General features: G+C 43.1%; 1 protein-coding gene across 3 annotated transcripts in view; it reads right to left on the reverse strand.

Annotated features, from left to right (window-relative positions):
- Positions 1-302: 302 nt before the first annotated feature.
- Positions 303-24,652, reverse strand: part of Bltp3a (bridge-like lipid transfer protein family member 3A) — a 77,760-nt gene continuing 53,410 nt past the window's right edge. For all 3 annotated transcript variants that reach the window (XM_063239025.1, XM_063239027.1, XM_063239026.1), the window contains exons 15-21: positions 10,970-11,166; positions 7,827-7,981; positions 7,591-7,741; positions 6,296-6,558; positions 5,895-6,003; positions 5,662-5,768; positions 303-5,276 (exon numbers count right to left, since the gene is read on the reverse strand). In XM_063239025.1, coding sequence (XP_063095095.1) covers positions 5,148-5,276; positions 5,662-5,768; positions 5,895-6,003; positions 6,296-6,558; positions 7,591-7,741; positions 7,827-7,981; positions 10,970-11,166 — 1,111 coding nt within the window. In that variant the 3' untranslated portion in view covers positions 303-5,147. The remainder of the gene's footprint in view (positions 5,277-5,661; positions 5,769-5,894; positions 6,004-6,295; positions 6,559-7,590; positions 7,742-7,826; positions 7,982-10,969; positions 11,167-24,652) is intronic.

Below are 24,652 nucleotides of genomic sequence, written 5' to 3' on the forward strand. Positions count from 1 at the left end.
AAAAATTTGTAAGCCCTTCCCATTTTCTACTAGAATCATCAAAATTTTAACTCACAAAAGAGCACATCAAGCCCCTTAAAACCACATAAAGGCCAGGCATGGTAGCACACACCTGTCATCCCAGCACTCGGGAGGCTGAGGAAGGAGGATCACTGCGAGTTTGGGACCAGCCTGGGCTACAAAATGAGTTCAAAGCCAGCGTGAGCTGCATAGCAAGACCCTGTCTAAAAATAAAAAATAAAACCATGTAAAGAAAAAAAAACCATGTAGTTCCACCTCCTATAAACGTATACCACAACCAGTGCTGTTCAATAAGTTTAATTTGTTTTTCAGGTGGTTCACAGAACCAGTACACTCAGGGTGGGATTCGATATTGCAACATTGAAATTTTCCAATACTGACCAGGACTCAAGTTCCTCACATACATTGCCAGTGCTGTCCTAACACAGAGGAGATGCAGTGACCTTTTATTGACAGTGGTTAGCAGTAATAAGGCTAGTTACATAGTAATACGTAACTGGTGATCCCCAGAAACCAACTACCCAGTGTTGCAGGAGAAGGGTTCTGAGGCTGCTGTCTTGTGGCTTTCTTTGAGCAGATGTAGTAGATTCCAGTTCTGTTTAGCACCCTGAGTGGGGGAAACATCTTAACTTAGAAAGCTGGACAGATTTGACTTTTAGTATCTTACATTAAAACGCAAGGCCGTATGTAATTAGAGGAAAAGACACCTCTGTGGAACAGTCCACAAAAGAAACGCTGTAACACAGGCTAAATCTTAACCAAAAACTAATGAACTGACAAAAAGATATTCTCTCAGTTCTAACAGGAACTTTTTATAAACAGTTGTAGACACTACGCCTATTGCAAATGAAGATACTGGCCATGGCTGAAAATAACACAGGAGGGAGATCAAATCCCAAACCTGGCCACTCAGCAGGCCTTACTGTTAAACAATACACAAGATTACCTCCCTCTTGGGCCATGGGGAATGGAAAACCCATTCCCTGATAATGACTGTCCACACTACCCGAGAGGAATGGCAGCTTCCAACTGTGCACTACTCCAGGTTCTCAGATGACAGGGACAAATCACAAGGCCACAGCACAGCTTTCACCGTCCCCAATCACATGTCATTCCATCAGCATGTATTCCAAAGTTCACTCATTTTTAGAGTTTTGTGACTTTGAATAACTGATTTTAGAAGTTTCAGTGAATATTAAAATTGGGGGGCTAGGGATATAACTCTGGAACGGTGCCTGCCTGGCAAGCACAAGGTCCTGAGTTGGAATCCCAGTTTCATAGAAAATTGGCAGGCGAAGCAGAGGGCAGTGCAATGGAACAGAAAGGACAATTCCCACACAGCTGTACCTATGTCCAAGGACAGAACCTTCTTTCCACAGCCTCTGCCTCCCCCTAGGGGTAAAGCAATGCACAGCCAGTGAGCCACACGAAAGCACTGCGGGGACGGGGTTGGTGAGAGATGGTGTTCAATCCCTTGTACATTCCACACACGGGAACCTTCTTCAGAACTGAGGGGGCGGCAGCACAAAGGTTGAGGCCATGGCAAAAGGAGGCCGTGTGAACCAGTACAAAGCAGCACCGTGTGACCAGCACCCCCCCCCCCCGCCCCGGCTTAGAGAAACTTAGGTCAATTATTCCAGTAAATTGGAAAGAGAGAGAGGGGAAACACGGATGCATCCACACGAAAGCACACCCTCGTATCCCATGTGTGCGGGAAATGACATGGCTATGAATGGTGCGCAGCAGCTGGGGGCTGAGGTACAGGGATGCCATGGCTCCGGGCGCTGCAGAGGTGTCATTTCTTACTCAGTGTTGAGCTCCATGCCGGGATTACAAGCTGTCCCCAAGGGCTCACCCTCTATCGTTTTCCTTCACCCTTACCCTGAAGACTACCACCGGCCTGCACAATTCATTAAAAAGCCTTGCTCCCCAGTGGCAGGAGAATGACCACACACAGGATGCTTTTACTAAAGCCCCATGGCATAATGCACCCTACATCCTACCACATTTTCTGAGAGCTGCCACATCTGACGCGTGGACAGAACTGCAGGCGGCCTCACAGCCCGCAGCCCTGACAATGTGGCCTGAGACTGGGTTCTTCTACAGCAGAGTCCGCCTCGGTACGCGCTGGTATGTCCCTGTTGCTAGCCTACAGAGAGGTAGGGCAAGCCGGGCGTCTAGACATTCTCCTTGCCTGGAGGAATGCCACAGGGAGTCCGAGGTTGGGGAAGAAGAGAGGGGAAGAGAGTCCAGGTGTGATTCGTAGACGACTGAGGTGAGCCTGGGATTGAAGAATTCTATTTCCTGGCTACTACATGGCCCTCCTCTGCCGCCACCCCAAGAACGTTAGCTGTGCCCCACTTGAGAGCACTGGGGACCCCCTGGCTCAGCATGCAGCCTGAGAATGAAGCGCTAAGCAGAATGCAGTCTGTGGAGGGACCACTCATTATTGTGGTCACCAAGTAGCCGCCGTCTAGCACTCCCTTTGGGGGGCCATCACACAGAGTGCTTCTTACACCTTCTGTCGTCCTGCAGAAGTTAGGCTGGTGCCACTTACACCCAAAGCTCTTCAGTTTCCAGTTTGCTGCAGTGTGTTACCAAGGTGGTGAGGTACAGCCCTAGAGCAAGCAGCATTTTCGAACTGAGTCCTTGCTCTTGACTAGATATGGACCCAATACCCCCGTAGCTGTCTTTGTTTTGTTTTGGGGTTTTTTTGGTACCAGGGATCACACTCATGACTTTGCCCTTACCAGGCAGGTGCTGTGCCACTAACTTACATCCCCAGCCCAGCAACCGTCACCTTTGAAGAACACAGTCTGCATGTTAAAAGATGACACCCTCGTCTGAAAGTACCTCCACTGTCTCAGAATGCTTGCTGTTCTCTGAACATTTCCTCCTTTCTGCATAAAGCTGATAAATGAAGTCACCAGAAATGCACGGATAATTCAATTAAAACATAACATTAGGCACAGTGGTGCACAAGCCCAGCTACCTAGGAGACTTGAGGGAAGAGGATCCAAGTTCGAGGCCAGCCTGGGCAGTTAGCAACTTAGCAAGACCTTGTCAAAAAATAAAAAATAAAGAGAAAAAAATGAAAGGAAGGCTGGGATGTAGCTCAGTGCAAAGGCACTGGGTTCAGTTCCTAGTAGCATAAAACAAGTAAATGAGTAACGAAAACTCTTAAGGGCCTGGTGGTATAGCTCAATGGCTGAGTACCTGCTTAGCGCATCCGTGGGACCACAAAACAAACATCTCAGAGGACTAAGGGTACAGCTCTATGGCAGGGCACTTGCCCGGTACAGGGGAGAAAAAAGTTCCCCAGTGGCACGTCAGGTGCCATCCTGAGTAGGTCCACAGTGCCCGCCCTGGCAGCCGGCACAGCACCCCGGCCCCTCACTCTCAGCCGGCTCGGCTCCTTCCCGAGCCCAGAGCCTCTCCCCGCACTGTCCGCCGCCATTCTCTCCACAGAGCCATACCGATCCTCTCAATTTTCACTATTCACAGCCATGTTTGTGACCTTTTCTGTGGCTCTGTGGCTTTTAAAAACCTCTTCTCATCTGCCTTTGGTTTCCTTAAAAGCAGAAACCGCTTTTTTCACTGTAAAAGCCTACATGTAAGTCACTAATAAAGCCCTCTGGAAGGCTGAACTGAGTACCAAACCTTAGGAATGTCCTCCTTAACAGCTCCTTTGGAAAGGGTTTCGTTATTCCTAAGTCTTTTGAGTGTTTCCCGAGAATGACAGGTTTCCACAACCTCACAGTAACTGTTTAAAAACTTGCCTTAGCGAAGAAACTCGACAATAGTCCTTAAAGATTCTCAACATAATATTTTGTTCCTTCAAGAATGCATGTTTTTCATCCCCAAAAAACAAAAGCATTCAAGTCAAGCATGACTTCCACCAAAGAAACCACTCTATCTCTCCTCAGTAGGACAAACAGGGTGAAAGCTTCAGGGATGTCACTAACTGTCCCACCGTCTTGCCAGGTCAAGGCAAGTTAGCTGATGAACTCCTGTCCCATCGGCCCAGCTGGAAGCACATCACGGGTGAAGACAGAGTCCTGGAGAACTAAGAAGTGGAAGAAACAGCACTTAGGTAGGGGAGAGAGACAAACCTGGGTGGCCTGAAGGGGTTTTTTCCTGCTTCTGCTTCGTAAGTTAAAATTCCATGATTTTAAAGGGGGGAGTGAGAGGTCAAGATCTTCACAGTAAAGTATAGGAAACACATTCGGCTGCCAAGCCACCACGGACTGAGGTGAGCACGGGCAGGAGTCCCAGCGCTGCAAAGCAGATGAGCCGGGACCCTAGGGACACCTCGGAAGAGACTTGTCAGGCACAGCTGCGGCAGGGGCAGAAGTCAAGGGGGCTCAGAATCAGGGTGCCCTACACAAGTCCCCTACCATATCATGCCTGCAACCTAGCTCAGAGCAAACATTTCTTCTTTATTTTAATTCCAAATAAATTATGGAGACGGAGGAAAGATGAGATGGCTGTTTACCTCCCATTACAGCCTCACCATGATGGCACAACACCCACTGAAGGAAGGTTCCACCCTAACCAAGCTGGTGGGGCTGTCAGCCAAAACAGAGGAGCCTGACCCTCATCTGCAACAGCCTGAGACCGCGGCTCCCTCCGTGTGTGCCTTTCCTGACCCCACTCTCTTGCTGGCCTACTTCCTGTCCTATTCCACTCACAAGGCCAGAGCTCAGGCCAAGACCTGCCCGGAGCTGCTTCAGGAAGCCCTGGGACGTGGACTCTTTGGTGGATCTGTGGGTGACAGAGGTGGCGAGTACGGTGACTTGTTCACACGGGCTGTGAAGGAAGCAAGTATCTGCCATGAAGCCAGGAGGTGAAATGGCTCTGTGGAGCGGAGAAGATTCACCTAGCACAGAGGGCCAAAGAGCTCTCTGAGGCCTGACACACCGCTGGAGCCACACACGAAGCTGCCTGCGCTCTCCTGGAATGTGGCCCTGCTCTGCCTTGTCCTCTGTCAAAGTTACAATAGCCAGGAGCAAGCACGCCCGGGCCCTCAGGCCCCCTCAGCAGAGGAGTCCACACCGGAGGGCACCTTCCGTCCTAGATGCTGCTGCTGCTGGTGATCACTTCTCTCCTTGGCACGGATGGCTCTGCTACCAGAGTTCAAAGAGGGGGTTATATTTCCTAATTTCCTGAAGAAGCTTTTCTTTCTCCTGCTTGGCCCTGGCCAATGCTTGCTTAGTTTCTGTAAGTTCTTTTTGCAGGGCAGGCAGTGCTTTCACCTGAGGAACAAGGAGTTCACAGTTAATGAGTGTGGCAGTAACATCTTGCAACAGCGGCCAGTAAGGGAACAAGTGGCAGAATGCAAGCAGAAAACCCACAGGTGAGGTTAGGAGCAAGACGGCTCAGCCAGATCTTTTCCAAGAGCCCAACTCCCGCGGGCTGATTGGTTACAGGGACAGGGACAGCCACAGCCAGCAATCGTTCACCTCCAGCTCCAGCCCACATCCTCAGCTAGCGCAGCTGAAGCTGCTGCCAGAGGACAGGTGCCCCCACCACTCGGGGGCACACAGCACAAGCAACCTTCTCAGCCTCTGGGCTTCACCAGTGTCCACAGTCACAGCTGTGAAGGGCTACTCGGAAGTCACTGTTCAGTTAGGTCCTCACCTGCTGTCCAAAAACCTCTCCAGTGGGTGCCAGCACCACCTGTTCTTCGGGGGGCTGCCTCTTCTCATTTCCAGGTACTGTGGCATGTGGTCTGTCCTGAGCAACAGCTGGAGAAAAAGAGCAAAGTGCTAAGTGACAGACTGCTGCCAACAGCCACACAGTTCCTAGTTGTCACCTGCTGACTTGTAAGAGGAAAAGGCAAGGAGGCCAGGGGACCAGCGAGTCTGACTCACCGCTGATGTGGAAGACACCATCATCACTGCGCTTCAGCACAACATGCTCCATGGCCAGGGTGATGGGGACAGGGCCTGGGGACGTTGGATAGATGGGGGGGATGTCGTCCTGCAAGAAAGGAATAAGCGTGTCAAGCCCCTGGCCAGCTCAGGGCGATCTAGGTAACAACCACGCTTCTGCCTCCAACGAGAAGCAGTCTCACGACCCTGGCCACACACAGGCCTGCATCCCAGCGACAGAGGCAGGCCGGGCTGGAGACATGGGCCTGGCTCTCTGCACACACTCTCTATAGCACTGCTGTACAGGGCTGCTGATGTCCTCACGTCACTCCTGCCGCACTGACATGGAAAGGGTCCCTTGCCCGCCAGAGTCTAGTGCAAGCACCAAAGCCACCTCTCACCTTCAGGGTGACACTGGAGTTTAGGAGCTCAATCTGCATGGGGACAACCACTGGAACTTCCTCGTCCTCCAGAAAGGGGCCCAAGCCATTCAGCATCGAAGTGAGCAGCTCAACATCACAGCCATGAAGCACAAAGTGAAGGAAACCATTTTGTATAGCTAGGGGAGAATGAACAGCTGCACCCGGCCCCACCTCAAAGCGAAGGCCCACGGCTGGGCGGACGTGGTCAGTCTGCACACTTGAGGATTCTTGGAGGGTCGGACCTTGAAGAATAAAGACAAGGAATGTGTGCTAAGTAATTAACACAGGGAAAATCCTAAGCACTGATCATGTCTTCAATATTCAAAACAAACCTCTGTCAAATGACATTCACCATTCCCATCTTACAGGTTAACAGTCACGAGAATCACTTGTCCAAAGTCACACAATTAGAAACATCTGAAACCGATGTGGCCTGGCCACACAGGCCATGGCCTTAAATACTCTGCTATAACCCTGCTCAAGGTGCGAGAGAGGGGAACGACCAACTAAAGCTGGCCTTACTGTGAACTTTGGGCATTGGACTGATGGCCTGAGGAAATCTCTTGAAGCACAGGACCATGAACTCCACTAAATTTGAATGTCTCTTCTTTTAAATCTTGCTTTTCTCATCTCTCAATGATGAAACCAAGCAGGATCTAACCTATCCTTCCCAAAAGTTCATAAAGAATAATCTCAGATTTAGCCAAGGAAATGGAATGATTTGCATACGTATGGAGCTGCAGGTTGGCACAACCATTCTGGAGAAGACTCTGGTACTACCCAGTAAAGCTGAAGCTGTACTACCCTAATCAGCTAGAAACACATCCTCAGAATATAACCCTGGAGAAAAGCTTAGACCAGGAGACATGTACCAGGGTGGTCACAGCAATGCTAGCTGAAACAGCAAAACAGCTGCCAACAACCCGAATGTCTGTTCAGAACTGACTGGAAAAGTCAGTAGGGTATGGCTACGGGGATTTTGGGGGCGACAGAAATGTTCTGAGATTGGGTAGTGAGGATCATAGAAAAAGCTCACAGCGTACCAAGCAGTGAAGACGGAGACGAGCCCAGGAACACTGCCACCACAGCAAGAGCTCTAGGAGGCTGCTTGCAAGAAAAAGGTTTCGCTACAGTTAGTCCTTCCCCTAATGGCTGCTGGAGAAAAGGACCTGGGGATTGGCACCAGACCACTGCCCGCACGACACAGGTGCCAGCAAATCTCTGGGTGCCCTAGATGAATCCCATCACCCTCCTGGAATGACCACAATCCTTACCAGGGCACTGTCCATGCAGGAACTTCCAGAGTCCCATGGTGCCGGGCTGCTGCAGGGCCAGTTCTTCTGCTTGCAAAGCGACAGTCAGGTCCTCACCACGTACCTCAATCCCTAAAGCCACATCCTTCACCTTCAGGACCAGGACTGAGACCTGGCAGAGGAGAGACTCTCAGCTCCAAGTCCAAGGCTTCCAACCCCAGCCCACCCTCTGAGGGAAGGAGAGTGGAGCAGCTGACCGGGTGAAGGACGAGGTCCTCCGCGCTGGGGGAAACCGAGCTATCGGCCTCTGAGGACGCTTGGCCACAATTATCCACAATAGGGCTGCCCTGAACACCAGTGTCATCCAAGACACTTGGAAGAGAGCCCAGCGGAACAGATTCTAGAACAGATTCTGCATAAGAAAAACAAAGAAGTCAAAGGTCAAACAAATCTGTTTAAATCCAAGCTCTAGAAACATCAATTATAAAAGCAAAACAAAAATATTTAGGATACTTGTGAGACAACTGGAAATTTGAAATTCACTAGACATTTGATGAATTTAAGAAAAAAATGTTTGTTTGAGTCAGAGTCTCACTAAGCACAGCAAGCTGGCCCTGAACTGTCTTAGGTAGCCCAGGCTGGCTTCAAACTCATAGAGATCCTCCTGCCTCAGCCTCCCACATACTTAAGACCACAGGCATGCATGCACCAGCATGCCCAGCAATTATTGTTAGTTTTTAAGAGCACAACAATGGTATTATGCCACATTTAGTAAAAACTATACACTGACAAAACCCAAATGTCCACTGGTGGATAGATGAATAAACAAAATGTGGTATACACGAGCAACAGAACAATATTTAGCTTTTTTTTTTTTTTTTTGGTCCTAGGAATCAAACTCAGGACATTGTGCTTGCCAGGCAGGTGATATGCCACTCGGCTGGATCCCTGACCCTTTGTTTTGAGATAGGGTCTTGCTATGTAGTTCAAACTGGCCTTGAACTCACTACATAGCCTAGTTTGGCCTTAAACTTCCAGTGATCCTCGTGCCTCAGCCTCCCAAGGGCTGGGATTACAAGTGTGTGCCACCATATCTAACGATATTTAGCTTTTTTTTTTTTTACACTTTTTTTTTCTTTTTTCTTTTTATCTGTACCAGGGATCGAACTCAGGACCACCTGCTTGCAAGGCAGGTGCTTATGCCGCTGAGCTAAATCCCCAGCCCCCGATATTTAGCTTTTAAGAGGGAGGAAATTCTGACACATGCTATCACAAAAAGACCACTGAGGATATTACGTTAAGTAGAATAAGCTAGTTACAAAAGGACAAAATTGTTTGACGCCTCTAACACAGGTTACTTAAACACACAACTTGTGGACAGAACAATTTCAGTCTTACGAGTATCCTGGGAACAGATGGTGGTAATGGGTACAATGAGAAGCTATGTAACTCTACTGAAATGTACACTTAAAAAGGGCTGAGAGGCCAGGTGTGGTGGCACACATCTATAATCCCCAGCACTCAGCAGGCTGAGGCAGGAGGACTGCCATAAGACCCAGGCCAGCCGGGGCTACCTAAGCATGTCCAAGGCCAGCCGCCCTGCAAAGTGAGACCCAGACTCAAAAAAGAAAAGAAAAAAGGCTGAAAGGGAAAATCTGATGTGTATTTTACCACAATCTTTAAAAAGGTCTTAATTCTATATCCCCATGCTTCTCAGCGCATTATTTGTAAAAACCAAGTTAGGAAATCAACCTACGTGTGTCCCTCAACCAATGGATGGATTTAGAAAATATGGTACAGGGTCAGGGATGTAGTTCAGTGGCATAAGCACCTGCCTGGAAAGCACCAGGTCATGAGTTTGATTCCCAGTTCCAAATAAACTATGTGGGCACACAATGGGGTATCATTCGCCTTTTATTTTTCAGTACGGGAACTGAACTCAGGACCTTGCACTTGCCAGGCAGGTGTTTGTGCAGCTGAGCTAAATCACTAGCACTTATTCACCATTCAAAAAGATGGAAGTCTTGTCATTTAAAACAGTACAGATGAACTGAGAGTGGCAGCACAGGCCTGTAATCACAGCACTTGGGAGGCTGAGGCAGGAGGGCGGATGTGAGTTCAAAGCCAGCCTGGGCTACAAAGTGAGCTCAAGGTCAGTCTGAACTACATAGAAAGACCCTGCCTCAAAAAGAAAGAAAAAAGAAAAACCCAATACACTTGAATTTGAAAGCACTGTGTTAAAAGAAACAAACCAAGCGCAGAAAGGTAATATAACCACATGGTCTCACTGATAACATGGAATGTAATAAAACAATCCAACACACAGAAGCAGAATGGCAGTACCACAGGCTGGGAGCGGAAAGAATGGAGTGATGCAGGTCAAAGGGTGCAAAGCTGGGGCAGGAGGAACAAACAGCACAGATCTGAGGCAATGAATATGTTAATTAGCTCAATACAAAACTCCTGCCTCCTACAGGTCATACTGTCACTTCATACCCAGAAACACATTCAATTACAATTTTCCATGTCTACTAAAAATAAAATAAGAGAAACAGTGTAGTCTCTATTTTGATAGAAACAGTGTAGTCTCTATTTTGATACTCACCTATCTTTTAAAATGCTTCTTTTCCAATAAGCTAAAAGAACTAGTATAACTCTTAGAAATGACTGATTTAATTCCTAACAGTTACTCATTTTTTCAATAAAAAATGAGTTATTTTTTCCACAATAAAATATATAAGCAGAAAAAGAGCAAGCAAGCGAGCAAATGAGAAACCCAGACAACGAACAGTTGTACAACTGATATCAAACAACAGTATAAAATCAGCCCTACTGACATTAATCTGTGGCTGTAAGATTGGTAATTTTTCCTTTGCTTCTAATCCCTTCCTGTGATAGAGGTCAAGTATGAGCCAAGAACCTAGAAAATGTGGAGATAAATCCAGAGCCACAGATCTACTATACTTTCTCACTGTCATCTTTGTTTTGATAACAAAATGTCTACAGAGCATGCTGGTACACACCTATAATCCCTACATTCTGGGAGGCTGAGGCAGAAGGATCACAAATTCAAACCCAACCTGTGCAATTCAATGAGACCATATCTCAAAAAAAAAAAAAAAAAAAGGGCTGGGGATTTAGCTCAGCGGCATAAGCACCTGCCTTGCAAGCATGCAGTCGTGAGTTCAATCACTGGTACCAAAAAAAAAAAAAAAGACTGAGACAAAAAATATAAAAAGAGGCTAGGGATATAGCTTGTTACACCAAGGCTCAGGTTTGCAAACTCTGGTACTTAAAGAAGTCTGTTTATCACGTCTCAGCCCCACCTAAGTCTTGCGAGTTTGAAGACCAGTAGCAGACACAGGCCTTTCCAGCGGTTACAGCTTTGCCCCCAACTTACCAGACTCCAGGAGCATCACGAGACTATCGCTGCCATCACTGTCCACCGAAATCCGGTCTTCAGGGCCACTATTATCCAGCAAGACACCATCGAATGACTGCTGAGACACTGTCCTCTTCATGGAGAAAAATCGGAGTCGGCCAGCCCCTCCACTCATTGGGGTTGCCACTCCCTCGTCTGCCCTGGCCACGAGCTCCCTGTTTTTAAAAATAACAAAAACCACAAATGTGGCTTGGAAGTCATGTTTGTTCCCGCCCCCAGGCCACATGCTTCCCTTCAGAGAGTTCATGTGAACATAAACTTGGTATTACAAAACCAGGTGTGGTGGCGCATGCCTATAAATCCCAGCACTCAGGAGGCTGAAGCAGGAGGATCACTCTGAGGCCAGTCTGGGCTACAAAATGATCTCAAGGCCAACCTGAACTGCATACTGAGACCCTATCTCAACAACAACAAAAAATCGATTACCACCATCAAAAATGTTTTTTTAACCACAAGTCCTTCTGAATTCCTACTCGAGGATTGTTGGTTGTGTGCTGTATAGACAGCTAATCCACACCCATCTCACATGGGGTCATTCAAGACATGAAAGCCCTGGGCTCCCCATACCCTGGAGGAGGAATGGCCCCAGAGCCCACCTGTGGTCCTTACACAAGTCCTACCACAAAGCATCTGTATGCAGGTGCTTACCAGGCACAAAGCAGACTGCAGGGCAGACAAACAGAAAATAAGACAGCCCCTGTCCTCAGAAAATTTACCATCTGTTAGGAGACAGGAAATGATTCCCATAAAACGTTACATGGGAATGAGTCACATGTGGCACCAAAGTGGGATAGCGGCACAAGCTAAAGGCTGGACAAATGAGAGAAAAAGAATGAGAAGAGGATCAAGAATGCATGGGGCACACATCTGAAGTCCCAAATTCTCAGGAAGCTTGGCAGGAGGATTACAAGTTCTAGGTCAGCCTGGGCAAAATAGTAAGACTCTGCCTCAAGATAAAAGGGGCTGGGGATTGAACCCATTCATTTCTTGGAATACTTTTTTGGGTTCAATCCCTGGTACTTTAAAAAAAAAAAAAAAAAAAACAGAAAAAAAAGGAGTGGTTTGTGGAAGCCTCTATTTGAATTCTTGAAGGACTATAAAAGAGCAAAGACAATTTTCAACAGAGAAAAGCAGCACAAATAAAGGTACAAACTCAAAAGCCAAACAAGACTCCTGAGCAGCTCAACCCAGGCGTGGTGCAGGCTGTGTTTGGAGAAGAACACTAAGAATTTGGACCACACCTGGGGCTGGAGCTGGGGCTCAGAGGTGGAGTCCTCAGCTAGACCTCAAGGCCCTGGGCTCCGTCCCATTACTGCCACCAGAAACAGAAACAAATCCAGCTCAACACAGGGGTCAGGGCTATAAGGCAGAAGCCTGAGGCTTTGGAGTAGACAAAGGACAGGACTCTGCTTGTGTTTCAGGCAGCCTGACCTGGGCTTTCCAATGCAGATGGCCACGATCTACTACAGAAGCCCCATGTGGGGAAAAGAGCAAAGAGCCACGAGAGATTCCTCATAGCAGGTGTCACGCAGGTGCCTCTGCTCCAGCGGCCAGGTGTGGAAGTGCGAATCCTCAGCCCATCTCAAATCTGCTGAAAGAGAGCTCCAGGGCAGCACCCTAGGACCTGTGTTTTGTTTCAGCATTGGGGATTTTTCTTTTTAACAAGATCTCACTAAATTGCCAGGCTGGCAGCTGGGATTACAGGTGGATGTCACCCGCGGCAGCTAACAGCCCATGTTTTTACAAGCCCTCCGCATGATTCTGATACACACTAGAATCTGAAAGCCCCTGATGTGGGAAAGATGGTCTGAGCATGACAAATGAGTGCAGAGGCAAACGGCTGGAATGTTCAGGTGGGGGAGTCAGAGAACACTGCTATCACAGAAGGCAGACGGGTCTGGGAAGGGATGAGGCTGCAGGGATGTGAGATCCACACACCAGTACATAGGTTCAAAGGAAGAGCAGAGGAGGGAGGCCATTCAGGACGGGGAACACAGATGACAGGAGAGGTAAAGAGAGCAATAAAACAGCCGGGTACTCACAGCACAGACTGAGGCAAGTCTGAAAGTTTGGCAGATACATCAAAAACCTGGGAAATGTTGGTAGCCCCTGACTCAGTCATTCCTCTTCTAGGTTTCTATTCTAAAGACTTTAGATACATACCATGGGAACACAGTAATATTCACAAAAATAAGGGCATTTAATAGTGACAGTGGATGAATGCATTATAATATATCCATCTGCTAGAGGACAATAAGGCAATTTAAAACTCAGCTACTCCAACATCTAACAAAGGGAAAACAAAAACATCAAATGAGTAAACTGCAGTAGTGTAGAAATGACATAATCCTATACAAAAACAGTATCTGTGTATATTATATAAATGGATACAAGTGTTCACATGGACACACAGATTTATAGGTATAGAAAAGAATAAGGGGGGGAAAGCTACAAGAAAGGTTAAAGATGTAACTTCGTGCTTAACAGTTTGTCTTGTCTAACATTCACAGGGCCCTGGGTTCAATTCCCAGCACTGTTAAAAAAAATTCTCAAATGTAGGAAGAACCAGGCATAGTAGGAAATTCCTGTAATCCCAAGACTGAGGAACAAGGACCCCAGTGAGTTTGAGGCCAGCCTGGGCTACCAAGCAAGTGCAAGGCCAGCCTGATGTGCACAGTGAGACCCTGTCTCAGAAAAAAAAAAAGAAACAAAGAAACAAAGAAAGACTCAAATGTAAATAACAGTGGCTACCTCTACTTTAGTTTTGTGCAGTCCTGTGCATTAGACCCAGGGACTTGTGCATACTGGGCAAGCACCAAATCACCAAGAACATTCTCAGTTTTTTAAATTCTGAGACAGGGTCTTGCTAAATTGCTCAGGCTACCTTCAACTTTCTATCCTTCTGCCCAGGCCTTGCAAGTAGCTGAAATTACAGACATGAGCTCCCACACCTCGCTTCCTTCTTCAGTCTGCCGATCTCCTTCTGGTCAACACAATGAGCACAAACCATTCTTTTTTTTTTTTTTTTTTTTTTTTTTTATTTAAGGAGAAAAGAAAAAAAAAAAAGCAGGGAAAGGGTACAAGTTATACAGATTTACAGAAAAAAAATGAACAGTAGGAAATCACTAGTTAATGGATTACATATTGTCATCTTAGAAATAACTGTTCAAGTCACAAAATTAAAGCTTGTAAAGTGGACATTCCATCAATGATACTGCAAACAGTTCTGTTCATTGATCCAATAAAACTCTGTGATATCATTTTCTATCTTATACACTTAAATATACATGCAGTTATATAGTTTAGAGTACTTTCTTTTCCTCTCTTTTGTACCATGACTATTACACATTTTGGGTTTCATTGCTCCCACGGTTCTTATTACTTTTTTGGAAGAGAGTAAAACCAAATGTGACATAACAGAACAGAATCGGTCAAGTCAAAAGGGTGGACATAATAGATAATGTAAAAACATAATACAGGTGATCAACAATGGTTACCATGATGTCTCCCGCTATCTCTAATAGAATTGCCTATATCATTAGTTATAATACAATTGAACAAAACAGTAAAGAATAAAACCGACAAAACCAAAACATTGGAGACATTGTAGGTCTTCAAAAGTAGCTAAAAGTCAACAAGAATGGGTGTCATAATGAATCTCATTATCTTCACAGCTGATGCCTAAACTTTCGAACCTGATACTATCCAGCAAAACAGAATAGGGGAACATCAGTTAAAAACCAGATGGTGAGAGTAATACAGGGCTTTGAATCAAGGTAATGAAAAGTCAAAATGGGTTACTATAATATATCCTGCTATTTTTTTCCTTTAATTAAAAGGATAAAGATAAAAAAGTAAATAATGGAGTGGAGATTGAGATAAAAGAGGGCATAACAACGAAACAGCGCAGATCAAAACATAACCATTTAAGCAGAATAGTGTTTCACCACCAGATAATCCTAACCTAAAAGTAGTTACCATATTGTTTCTTTCTTTGAAATCCTTGAGTACAACTTCGTATACTGTAGTATTAAGTATATCAAAACAATGTAAAACCATTCAAGAGAATGACAGCATTACAGAGTATTTAGAATCGACTAACAGAAAATGAACAATGGTTTCTGTATAATCGCCTTGTCTTTAAAAGGTTTTTGCTTATACTATCGTACATAATAAAATCCAATAAGATACAGCCTATTTAGACCATTGGAGACAGAAGGACAAAAGCTAGATGAGACTTCAAAACAAGATGATACTAAATCAGTATTACCTATTAAGATGTCATTTTCTCCAAAATAGCTGTTCCTATCATCCAATCTTCTCTGCCTCATTTCTGTTAAGCTCTTTTTCTGTCAGTAGCTGTCAGTTTGTCTTCTTCATTTTGTTCTCTGCTCCATTTGTTGTGGCCTCCCCGCCACTATTTCTGGGTTCTTTGTATTTTTCTTTTTTTAGAATATCCTGCAATACTTTCTGTAGAGTTGAATTGGTGGTTGCAAATTCCCCCAGTTCCTCTTTATCCTGGAAGCACCTTGTTTTTCCATCAATTTCCAGGGACAGTTGTGCAGGATATCTCAATCTTGGCTGGAGATTATTATCTTTCAATGCTTGAATTATTTCCCCCCACGCTCTTCGTGATTTGATGGTTTGTGCAGAGAAATCTGCTGTAATTCTGATGGGTGTTCCCTTGTAAGTGGTCTGTTTCTTGTCTCTTACAGCTTTTAATATTCTGTTCTTGTATTGAATTTCTGGAATTTTTATTATTATATGCCTGGGTGTTGCTCTGTTTGGGTTGTAGGTAGCTGGGGTCCTGTATGCCTCATACATCTGAGTATCTTTACCTTTTGCTAAGTTAGGAAAATTCTCCTGGATTATTTCTGTGAGTAGCTTTTGTAGTTCACTTGTTTGCATCCCTACTTCTTCTTTTATGTTCTTAATCCTTAAGTTATGGATCCTCTTATCATCTTCTTGTCTTTGTATTATTGCTGTTTGTTTCTTTGTTATTTTTAAGAAGTTTTTCATTTCATTCTCCCATATTACAAGTCTGCCCTCCAGTTCAGATAGTCTGTCCTTAGTTTCTTTCAAGCTGTTATGCCAGTCTTCGATAGACTTCTTAGTATCTTGGTAGTCCCTTTGAACCTGCTTCACGTATTCTATGCTTTCTCTGTTTTCTCCATCAAACAATTCTCCCCTTTTTTTCTGTTCTTCCATTCCATCACCTGTTTTTTCTTGGGTGGTGCTTAGCATTTCTCTAACTATTCTGCATACTTCTAGCTTCAGGTCGTTGATAACTTCATTCCTGAATTGGTCTATGAGGCTCTCTATATGGTGCCTTATGTGCATTGGTGCGGTGTCTGCTATTGCCTGTTTCTCAGAATTGGGGGCCGAGGAGACTTTCTTGTTGCTGCCTCTTCCCATGCTGCCTCTTCTTCTCTGTTCCTTATATATGCAAGCTTATAGAAGAGGCCCAGCTTCTCTCCCAGTCAGCCACAGCCTGATCGAATTGCGCCAGTTAGGTGTTCCCGCTCACCGCTGCGCACCAGGGAGTTACGGACCAGGCAGCCTACGCGTCTCCCCTCCCGGCCACCGTCAGGCTCTGGGATCTGGGTTGGGACAGTCTACCAGGTCCGCCGGCAGCGTCACGCAGGCCAGGCACTTTTCACCAATCCCGCCCGAGAGGGGGATGTGTGGCTGGAGTCGCCACCGCGCCCTGCTCCCGCAGGACTGCTCGGGCCCAGAAAGTCCTCTGCTGGAGTCAAACTGTGGTAGAGTGTCAGTTTCTCTCACTCACCTCACCATAAGTCAGTGCACGCCTCCCTGCCGTTCGCAGATTGCCGTTCTCAGAGCTTCTGCACGTCGCTCCCCTTGCCGAGCCGCTGTAGAGGCAGCCAGCCGCTGCGCGGCGGGAAACCCAAATCGCGGCTTACAATGGCGCGGTTCCAGCCTCCACACCGAGTCTTTTCTGTTCCTGTTTTAGAACCAGGACTGCATTCCAAGTTGGCTTCTCTCAGCCCAGTTCGTTCCTGAGTCAGCAGAGCATATCTCCACCTGCTTATGTCTCCTTAGTCCACACCATTCCTGGCTTCTGAGCCGAGTCTTTCAGAGAGCCGCCGGTAGTTGCTGTTATCTGTCCGCCATGTTCTCCCGGAAGAGTCAAATGGCAACTTAATTGTGTGTACTGAGCAATTGGCTAGATCTTACATCTTTGACATCCTCCATAATATATTAAAAGATCACTGTGTGTCTTTCCGGTCTGTAAGAGTCCTTCCATGAGGCCTGTAGGCCGTAGAAGTCTCAGTAAGCAGTCTAGCCGGGACAGAAATTCTCAGCACTACGTTGTGGTCAGGGCAGCCATGACACCGGAAGTCGCACAAACCATTCTTATAATTTATACACAAATTATGATTAAGGTGAGCCAACAGCAGATGCCTGGGGAATGCCGGTATTCTTAAGACAAAAGGAAGAAGACAGCAGCCTAAGACAAACAGAAGACTCCTTCAGGGAAGACACTGGGCGAGGTTACAAGTGCTTGGGATGAACTGACCAGCAATGCTAACTGCCACGGAGGAGTCCAGAAAAAGGCCATCCATCTGGGCAATGAGGAAATCATTATTATGCTTCTAAAGAGTTACAGTACTCTGATATATGCCACATACCTGAAATAATAGTAACTGAAATAAAGAAGCAACTCTGGGAAGCCTTAAAGGAAATCAAACTAGAAATAATCTCTCAGGTAAAAGAAGAAATGATGAAAGAAATGAAGGAGATGCTGAACATATCTAAAGAAGACACAGTTAAAAAACTTGACGAGACAGACAAAAAGATAGAATCCCTGGATGAACAATATAAAAAACAAACAATATATAAAGCAGATGCAAAGAGATATACAGGAAATCAAAAACTCCATCAAAAGTTGTAAAAACCGCCTCAATGAATGTGAAGATAGAATTTCAGACCCTGAAGACAAGATTGCAGCCAGTGAACAGGAAAGGAAAGATCTTTTAAAAATAACAAGAAATCAGGAAATAACAATTCAACACCTGCAAGATGACGCAAAAGGAACAACGTAAGGTTAATAGGGATAACTGAAAAAGAAGGGAACAACATAAAGGATGTCAAGAGGATATTTAGAGAAGTAATAGCTGAAAATTTCCCAAACATGAGACTGGAAACCGATATCAAGATCAGTGAAGCATATAGAATTCCAAATAGCCATAACCAAAATAAAACTACACCCAGACACATAGTAATGGCCATCCCAGAAATCAAACAAAAGAATAGAATATTAAAAGCTGTTAGAAAAGACAGATCACCTATAAAGGAAAACCTATCAGAATCACAGCAGACTTCTCAGCACAAACAATAAAGTCAAGAAGAGCACGGAGTGAAGTATTTCAGATCCTAAAGGAAAATAATTTCCAACCTAGGCTGATGTATCCTGCAAAACTGTCCTTCAAAATGGATGGAGAAATAAAATACTTTCATGACAAAGAACACCTGAAAAACTACAGGATCACCAAGCCAACCCTGCAAAGAATACTGAAAGACAGCCTAGATGCATCTAGGAAAAAACCAGTAAACAAAGCAGACAATTAAATAGAACCGAAAGACAAAGATGCAACAGCAGAAAAATAACATGTCAACAATAAACCAATACGTAACAGTTATTACCATTAATGTAAATGGTCTCAATGCACCAATTACAAGAAACAGACTGGCAGAATGGATCAAGAAACAAAATCCAACCATATGCTGTCTACAAGAAACCCACCTAACCCAAAAGGATACTCACAGACTGAAAGTTAAAGGATGGAAAACAATACTTCATGCAACAGGAACCAAAAAAAAGCGGGGGTGGCTATTCTGTTTGCAGACAATGTGAACTTCAAGCCAATAATGATCAGAAGGGATAAAGAAGTTCACTATATACTGGTTAGGGGAAAACTCCAAGAGGAAGAGATAACTATCTTAAATATATATGCACCAAATTCCAGAGCACCCAGTTATATAAAACAAGTACTAACAGAAATGAAAAACCAAGTTAACAGTGACACAATTCTAACAGGAGATCTTAACACACCATTGACACCAATGGACAGATCAACCAGACAGAAAATCAGCAAAGAAATAAAAGAACTGAATCGTACCTGTGAACAAATGGACTTAATAGACATATACAGAGTATTCCACCCAGCAATAACAGAATACACATTCTTCTCAGCAGTACATAGGTCATTTTCTAAAATAGACCATATATTAATTCACAAAACATATCTAAATAAATGCAAAAGGGTTGAAATCATCCCTTGTATGCTATTGGACCATAGCGCTACGAAATTAGAAATTAATGATAAAGGATACTACAAAATTCCCACAAAGACATGGAAACTGAATAAAACACTCTTGAGTAATCAGTGGATCAAAGAAGAAATTAAACACTACCTACAGGTAAATAAAAACACAAATACAACTTACTGGAATCTGTGAGATGCAATGAAAGCTGTCCTCAGAGGAAAATTTATAGCACTGAGTTCACACATCAGGAAAACAGAACGAATACAAATAACCTGATGTTACACCTCAAACATCTAGAAAAAGAAGAGCAAGTCAAGCCCAAAGCCAAAAGAAGGAAGAAATTATAAAAATCAGAGCAGAAATCAATGCAATAGAGACTAAAAAAAAAAAAAAAATCAATGAATCAAAGAGTTGGTTCTTTGAAAGAATAAATAAAATTGATAAGCCCCTAGTCAACCTTATTTAAAAAAGGGAAGAAAAAGCTCAAATTCATGCAATAAGGAATGAAAGAGGAGAAATCACTACAGATCCTACAGAAATACAGAAAATCATCAACACCTATTTCGAAAACCTCTACTCTCAAAGGTTTGATAACACAGAAGAAATGGACAGATTCCTAGAAGCATATGAAGTACCAAAGCTAGGTCATGAAGATGTAAAACTACTGAATAACCCAACTTCTATTAATGAAATCGAAAATGTAATTAAATCCTTGCCTACAAGGAAGAGCCCAGGCCCAGACGGATTCACTGCAGAATTCTACAAGAAATACAAGGAAGACCTAATGCCGACACTCCTCAAACTCTCCAATGAAATTGAAAGGGAAGCAAACCTTCCTAAATGGTTCCTGGAAGCAAGTATTACTCTAGTACCAAAACCTGAGAAAGACCTAACTAAAAAAGAGAACTACAGACCAATCTCCCTAATGAACACAGATGCAAAAATCCTCAATAAAATATTGGCAAATAGAATGCAGCAAATCATCAAGAAGATCATACACCATGACCAAGTGGGATTCATCCCAGGCATGCAGGGATGGTTCAATATACATAAATCAATAAATGTAATACACCATATCAATAGAGCCAAACATGATCATTTCTATAGATGCAGAAAAAGCTTTTGATAAGGTCCAACATTCATTCATGACAAGAACCCTGCAGAAAATTGGAATAGATGGTCTTTACCTCAATATAATAAAGACCATCTATGACAAACCAACAGCCAATATCATTCTAAATGGTCAAAAATTGAAGGCCTTTTCTTTAAAATCAGGCACAAGACAAGGATGTCCCTTATCACCGCTCCTATTTAATATAGTACTGGAAATACTAGCTAGAGCAATTAGACAAGAGAGAGAAATAAAAGACGTAAAGATAGGAAAAGAAGAAGTTAAGCTATCATTATTTGCAGATGACATGATACTCTATATAGAAGATCCCCAAAACTCCATTGAAAGACTGCTAGATATAATAAATAATTTAGTAATGTAGCTGGCTATAAAATCAATAATCAAAAATCAATAGCATTCCTATACCCTAACAACAAAGTCACAGAAAGAGAAATAAGAGAAACCACACCCTTCATACTAGCAACCCAAAAAATGAAATATCTAGGAATTACTCTCATGAAAGAAGTGAAAGACCTGTACAGGGAAAATTATATTACACTTAAAAATGAAATTGAAGATGATCTCAGAAAATGGAAAAACATCCCTTGCTCATGGATAGGAAGAATAAATATTGTGAAAATGGCCATTCTCCCAAAACTGTTATACAGATTCAATGCAATCCCAATAAAAATACCATCAACATACCTCATAGAACTCGAGAAATCACTCCTAAAATTCATCTGGAGTGAGAAGAGACCTAGAATAGCAAGGAGAGTTCTAAGCACCAAAGGCAAGGCAGGAGGTATCACAATCCCTGACTTGAAATTATACTACAAAGCAACAGTAGTAAAATCAACATGGTACTGGAACCAAAACAGAGCTGAAGATCAGTGGAATAGATTAGAAGAAACAACCACAACTGCAAACACACTCAACCACCTTGTCTTTGATAAAGGGGCCAAACATGTTCACTGGGAGAACGACAGTCTCTTTAATAAATGGTGCTGGAAAAACTGGCTCTCCATATGTCGAAAACTAAAACTAGACCCATGCCTATCACCATGTACTAAAATAAAATCTAAATGGATCAAAGATCTAAATATTAAAACAGAAACACTAAATCTATTGGAAGACAAATTGGGTAAAAACCTTGAAGGTATAGGAGTAGGTAGAGAATACATGAACAGGACTCAAACCGCATGGGAAATACTTCTCAGAATCAATAACTGGGATCACCTCTTATTAAAAAGTTTCTGCACGTCAAAAGAAGTCTCCAGCGTGGTGAGAAGAAAACCCACAAACTGGGAAAAAATCTTAATGAACTGCCCCTCAAAGGACTTCTATCTAAAACATACAAAGAATTAAAAAAAATCAGACCCCCAAAATTCAAAGACCCAATCCAAAAATGGGCATCTGAGATGAATAAACAATTCTCAGATGAAGAAATACAAATGGCAAATAAATATATGAAAAAATGTTCATCATTATTGGTCATTAGAGAAATGCAAATCAAAACCACACTGAGATTTCATCTCACTCCTGAAGGAATGGCCAAGATCAAGAAAACCAACAACAAATGCTGGAGAGGCTGTGGGGAAGAAGGAACTCTCCTGCAGTGTTGGTGGAAGTGTAGACTAGTGCAACCATTGTGGAGGTCAGTCTGGAGATTTCTCAGAAAACTAGGACTGGAAGCCCCATATGACCCAGCTATACCACTTCTAGGCATATTCCCAGAACTGAAAGCCTCATACCACAGTGATGTATGTGCACCCATGTTTATAGCAGCACAATTTGTAATAGCCAGATCTTGGAAACAACCTAAGTGTCCATCGACTGAAGAATGGATAAAAAAGTTGTGGTATTTTTATACAATGGAGTACTACTCAGCCATAAAAAATGACTGCATTGAGACATTTATAAATAAATGGACGCAGCTTGAGACCATACTCATAAGTGAAATAAATCAAACTCACATGTATAAATACCGAATAGTTTCCCTAGTGTAAGAAATGATAAGAATACACAGAAGTATGTGGTAATCATGATTCCCAATCATACTGGTTTGAAGCCATCTGTTTTCACTCATTAACCACAATGGTTTTAACCTGGGTTGTTCGATTTTAGTATCTATGATAGCACGAATAGCTATTTTGAAGAAAGCAACACAACATAAAAGCTAGTGCTGATTTAATATCGTCTTGTTTTAAAGTCCCATCAAGCTGTAGTCCATCTGTTTCCACTGGTTTTAACATGTTGTATCTTACTATATTTCACTATAAGCTATAGTATAAACAAAACTCTTTATAGGCAAAGAGATAATATAGAAACCATTGTTTGTTTTCTATTAGCAGGTTCTAAATACCCTGTAATTATTGCATTCTCTTGAAAGGCTTCACACTGTCTAGATACGCTTGATATGATAGCATGTGAAGTTACACTCAAATAATTTAAGGAAAGAGGCACTGTGGTGACTATTATGTTAGATTATCTGGTGATGAAACACAGTGATGCTTGAATTGCTCGGTTCTGCCCTGCATTGTTCTATTATAATATCCTCTCTTATCTCAATCTTCCCCCTATTTTTAAAATAATCTATTTTCTCTCATTTTTTAATTAAGGGAAAACTCAAAGAATAATGGGACACATTATAGTAACTTTTTTGTTGTCCTATTAACCTGACTTGAACCCCAGTATTGCTCTCCCCATCTTGTTCTGTCTGATTATTATATATTCTATTTTGTTTGATAATATCAAGTTTGAGGGTATAGGCAATCACTTTGAGGGCAATAAAATATACTATGATGCCCAATATGGACTATCATCCTTTTTTTTTTTTTTGAAGTCCTGTAAGGTCCTCAGTGTAGATTTTATTGGTTTTGTTCCATATTGTTTTGATCAATTCTATTATACCTGATGATATAGACAACTCAATTTGAAAATAGCAAGAGGCACAATGGTAACCACTTTTGATCACCTGCTATTCTATTTTTGCATCACATGCTATGCCCACTCTTCTGTTCTGACTCTGTTTTGCTTAGTCACATTTGTTTTTATTCTCTTCAAAAAAGTAATAAGAACCGTGAGAGTAATAAAACCCTAAAAGTCTAATTGTTACTGTAAAAAAGAGGAAAGTAGGGTGGACTAAGGGATATAACCGCAGGTATGTGTGAGAGTGTAGGACGGAAAACCATATAACTGAGCTCTTGTTGGATCATTTAACGGAACTGTCTCCAATTCCACTGTATGAATGTTCACTTTATATGCTTTAATTTAGTGATATGGACAACTGTTACTGGAAAGATAATGTGTAGCCTGTTAACTGGTGATTTCGTACTGTATATATTTTTTTCTAGAAATACTGTATTATTTGTACCCTTTTACTGCATTGTTTTTATGTCCTTGTTTTTTTTTTTTTTTTCTTCTCTCTTTAAATAAAAAAAAAAAAAAGCGTGGGAAAGAAAGTGCTCTAAAGGATACAACCGCAAGTGTGTTTAGGTGTGTTAAATAGATGACCATATTAATGTTTTTGATTGGATCATTGAACACAGCTGTTTGCAGTCTCACTGTTTGAATGTCCACTTTGTATGCTTTAATCCTGTGACTTGAACAACTATCTCTAAGATGATAATGTGTAATCTATTAAATGGGGATTTCTTACTGGTTTTTTTTTTTTTTTTTTTTTTGTAGTTCTGTATTACTTGTACCCTTATACTGTTTTGCTTTGTTTTTTCTCTTTTTCCTTTTAAATAAAATTAAAAAAAAAAAAAAAAAAAAAAAAGAGTTACAGCACTCTGAGAGCCGAGGTTATGAGGGTCACTTGGAGCCCAGCCTGGGCAGGGTAGCAACTTAGTGAGATCCTATTTCAAAATTAAAAATAAAAAAAGGGGCTGGGAATGTAGCTTAATGGGAATGCCCTAGGTCCAATCCCCAGTATCATAAAAAAAAACAAAATAAATTAAAAAGTTTTATCACAAGTCTTTCTTTCCTTCTCTTTACTTCTCTTCTCCCATCTTCCTTAACTGTCTCCACTTAGAAAAGGCAGCACATTCTGAGATTAACGGCCTGGCTTTCAATTCTTGTCCCATCCCTCACCAGTTCTGTGATTTTGAGCCAAGTTTCTTACCTACCTGAACCTAGTTTCCTCATCCATAAAATGGAAGATGACATTAGCATCTATCTTACAGGACACAAACAGCCACAGGAATTCAGTGTTTAAGATGATGTCTGACACACAAAAA

The sequence above is a fragment of the Cavia porcellus genome, unplaced genomic scaffold (assembly GCF_034190915.1).
Source record: "Cavia porcellus strain 051 isolate PalLab524CR breed Dunkin Hartley unplaced genomic scaffold, mCavPor4.1 scaffold_28, whole genome shotgun sequence".
Taxonomy (NCBI): domain Eukaryota; kingdom Metazoa; phylum Chordata; class Mammalia; order Rodentia; family Caviidae; genus Cavia; species Cavia porcellus.